Source organism: Rhinopithecus bieti, unplaced genomic scaffold (genome assembly GCF_001698545.2).
Source record: "Rhinopithecus bieti isolate Rb0 unplaced genomic scaffold, ASM169854v2 scaffold_2272, whole genome shotgun sequence".
NCBI lineage: Eukaryota > Metazoa > Chordata > Mammalia > Primates > Cercopithecidae > Rhinopithecus > Rhinopithecus bieti.
Window position 1 is genome coordinate 1,877,921 of NW_016804163.1, and position 4,053 is coordinate 1,881,973.

General features: G+C 34.8%; 1 protein-coding gene across 4 annotated transcripts in view; it reads left to right on the forward strand.

Moving 5' to 3' along the window:
* Positions 1-4,053, forward strand: part of TMX3 (thioredoxin related transmembrane protein 3) — a 45,328-nt gene that overhangs the window by 28,586 nt on the left and 12,689 nt on the right. For all 4 annotated transcript variants that reach the window (XM_017867083.1, XM_017867086.1, XM_017867085.1 and 1 more), the window contains 3 exons: positions 2,283-2,340; positions 2,523-2,576; positions 3,782-3,838. In XM_017867083.1, coding sequence (XP_017722572.1) covers positions 2,283-2,340; positions 2,523-2,576; positions 3,782-3,838 — 169 coding nt within the window. The remainder of the gene's footprint in view (positions 1-2,282; positions 2,341-2,522; positions 2,577-3,781; positions 3,839-4,053) is intronic.

Below are 4,053 nucleotides of genomic sequence, written 5' to 3' on the forward strand. Positions count from 1 at the left end.
TTATTTTTTTATTTTATTTTATTTTATTTTATATTTTATTTTTTATTTTATTTTTTTGAAACGGAGTCTTTCTCTGTCGCCAGACTAGAATGCAGTGACGTGATCTTGGCTCACTGCAACCTCCACCTCCCTGGTTCAAGCGATTCTCCTGCCTCAGCCTCCCGAGTAGCTGGGACTTGGTGCACACTACCATGTCCAGCTAATTTTGGTATTTTTAGGAGAGATGGGGTTTCACCGTGTTGGCCAGGATGGTCTCGATCTCCTGACCTCGTGATCCTCGCACTTTGGCCTCCCAAAGTGCTGGAATTACAGGCGTGAGCCACCGTGCCTGGCCTTTTTGATTATTTCAGACTCACATGAAAGGAAAAGGGGGAAATGTAGGAATATAGTAGTTTTGCTTGTATAGTAATTATAGGAGATAGCATGACCTTGAGGTGATTAAAACAAGTGACTTTGGCTTAACTGAACACATCTTTTCCCAGATGAATTTGGAAACAGAAGTGTGCTGTGGCAGTGTTCTTTTGTGTGTCTGACATAATTGCCCTCGTTAGGCATCAGCTGTGGTCGTGCCCCTGCTCTTCACCCGACCTGTCCCCTTATGCTAGCACCACAGCAGCCTCCGTCTGAAGCTCTGCGGCTTCGGACACCTCGTGTCTTTCTCAGAAGTTCTAACTCTTGCCTACATCTCCAGCCTCATTTCACTCTAGCCTCTCCCCACACTCTTCCTTCTTGAGGCACGCTAACCTTTTAGTTTCTTTTATTATTGTTACTATTATTTTATCATTTTTACCCAAGTTTGCTTGATAACAGTTTCTTGAAAAGGCTATGCCACTTGAACCAAAGCACCTTTTTGCATGCTTTTTTTCTTTGTTTGGAAATTTGCAGTTAATTCATATTTATCCATCAAACTCAGACCAAATACTGCTTCCTTAGGAAAATCTTTACTGACCCCATCAAACTACATTAATTTACGCTATAATTTTTTTTATAGCAACATATTCTTTTTTTTAACGGGGCATTTATTTGATGAAAATGTCTACCAGTTCTACTGTATTGTGCTTTCACAAGCGCAGAGCATTGTCTGTGTTTGCTCATCATCATGTCCTCGTAACCAGCCCAGTGTGTGGTACATTATTTAACACTCAATAATTGTGGAACTAATATGTGAGAAACCGTGTCTGTGTTTCTTAGAACCCTGTTGGTCTGTGGGAGAATGCTCTGCATGTTGTAGACATTTTGAAAAAAAAACTCAGAGGCATTTGAAAATTAAAGAAGCATATAATACAAAAAAATGAATAGTAGATGAGATATTTCAAGACGGTAGATACCATTGTGAACTGTTTTCATCAGAGAGTTAAAAGAAGATTAAAGATTGTGTAGAATTTAAACAGGTGTTGAAGCAGTATGGAATTAGAAGCAGCATTAAAATACAGGAATAATACTAAAAGATTATTGATTTAATCCTACATGTATGTACCTGTTCTGAACCAGGTTTATGTCCGTATTTCTGTGCGTCTAATCTTACTTAACTCTCCCAATACCTCTATGAAATCTGTATTAGTTTTTGAAAATAGGTTGAAGTTTACTGAGGCACTTCCCTGTTCCCCTGCGCCTTGGTATGGTGCCTGGAACATGATGGACACTACTGGATAGCGGTGTGTGGTTTTCTGATTCTAACACCACTCTTCTGATTATTACATCATGCCGGCTTCCTAGAGGATATCAGGATACATATGCTTTATGTTGTATTTAAGGTTAAGTAAATGTGAGTCAGTTTAATTCTGCATATTATAACTGGCAAGCACTGAATCATGGTACCAAAGTCAATGGCCATGTAAAAATCATTTTCTTATTCTTCTAGACCATTGTTTTAGAGCTACAATAATTCTTAGCAAACTTGTTTTTAATCAACTTATTTCCTATGCTTTTAGCCTTTGAAAAAGTTATCTTAGTCAATTTGTAGGCTGTAAGGAAAAAATACAGTTCAAGCTTGTAAGTTGGTATAAAAAGTACAATTTAAGTGTATACATTGTTACATATTTACTCGTATTTACATTTTGGGGTGGGAAGTGGAAGGGAATTTGTCACCTGGGTTGACTGATTCACTGATTCACTCTACAAACATATACCATAATTTGTTGATTTAATTTGCTATAATGTGTAGGGTGATTGGAATTAAACTCTAGAAATACTTGACAATTTCCTCCTCAGAACTAAAGTGTTGATTGAACAGTTTGTGTAATAAGGGCGATTGAATTCAGATGTGTCATTCTTTATTTCAGGAAAGCTTGTGGCTCTTGCAGTTATTGATGAGAAAAATACATCAGTTGAACATGCCAGGTATAATGTCTCGATATGGTTTGAAGCGTCAGATGTTCATTTCAGACTGCATGGTTTTAGATAGACTTGATGTGGTATCTTACTTTTCCTGCAGCAGTTAGATGTAAGAGAGCAGATACTGTCATTGGAAAATTATATTTTTCAAGTGCAGATGACCAATTCATATGTTTGTTCTTCTACAGATTGAAGTCAATTATTCAGGAAGTTGCAAGAGATTACAGAGACCTCTTCCATAGGTAGGTGCTTATATTCTGAGGAATTCCTTTATTTTTTTTTAATACAGTTTTGTAATTTAGTAAAGCAAACTTAGTAGTTAGTATTCATGCTTCTAGAAGTGAATCAAGGAAGGGAAGTATAGCAGTAATCCTCACTTATCCACAGGAGATACATTCAAAACCCCCAGTGGATGACTGAAACTTTGCATAGAATGGAATGCTACGTATACTATAATTTTGTCTGTACCTACATACCTGTGATACAGGTTAATTTATCCATTAGGCACAGTAAGAGATAAACAGTAGTAATAAAATAGAACAATTGTAATAATACACTATAATACAAATTATGTATATGTTTATTTCTGGAATTTTTCGTTTAATATTTTCAGACCATGGTTGACCATGGGGAACTGAAATCACAGAAAGTGAAACTGGATAAGGGGGGACTACTGTATAGCACATTGCATTTTAGCATGAATTGTCTGGATCTTGAAATTCACTGATGGTATGTCCTGCAAGTTAAAAAAGAAACAGTTTGATCTATAATTTGTATCATACCTGGCTTCTTGATACGATTTGAGATGCATTTTGTGTAAATAAAATATGCACATGTAGTTATAATTGGAGATAAATGAGCAATCAGAAGTCAGAGATAGGCAGATGATTATTCTAACAGAAACTCAAAAGAATCACTGAATAAAAAATGGCATCAGAAATACATATATTTTTACTATGCTGAATCATTGTTCCTACCATAAAAAAAGACCGTCAATATAAATGTATTTTATTATTGAATTATTATTTCTTTCCTATTCTGAGTCTTCTAATAATGGGTCATTGTATAGTTTTCTTACATGGTATGTAGCATCTTTTGATTAGTCCTTTTTTTTTTTTTTTTTAGGGAAAATGGGTAATTTTTCTTAAACATATTTCAGATAGATTAGCTTATATTTCCCTGAATTTTAAATATGCATAAACCAAGTAGAAATGTTTTAGAATTTCCTTTACTCGTGTATTTGTATCTCAGAAGCCAGTAGAATTTACACTCTTAGCAGTATTTATTGTGTATGATTTACATATGAGATGTTTACAGTTTCTGGGCTTACTGAGGCCTAAAGTTAAGTTCATTGTTTTATTTACTTTTTTGATGTTTAAGGAGCTTTCTCTCTTTCTCTCCCCACCCCTCGCCTTTTATTTATTTATTTTTGGTTGTCGTTTGTTAGGGACTTTCAATTTGGCCATATGGATGGAAATGACTACATAAATACCTTGCTGATGGAGTAAGTAACACGCTGAATGATTTTGCTATCAAATCTTAATATTAATTTGTTTCTGAGATACAGGTAGAAGGATTAAATAGCTGAAAAAAAGCAAACAGTTGACTTATTCAGATACAGATATTTTCCCATTAAATATTTTACTTTAGTTTTCAAATTCTGTATTCGATACTTACTGACTTTAATATTGGTCTATAGCTAAAAAAAAAAAAAAAAAA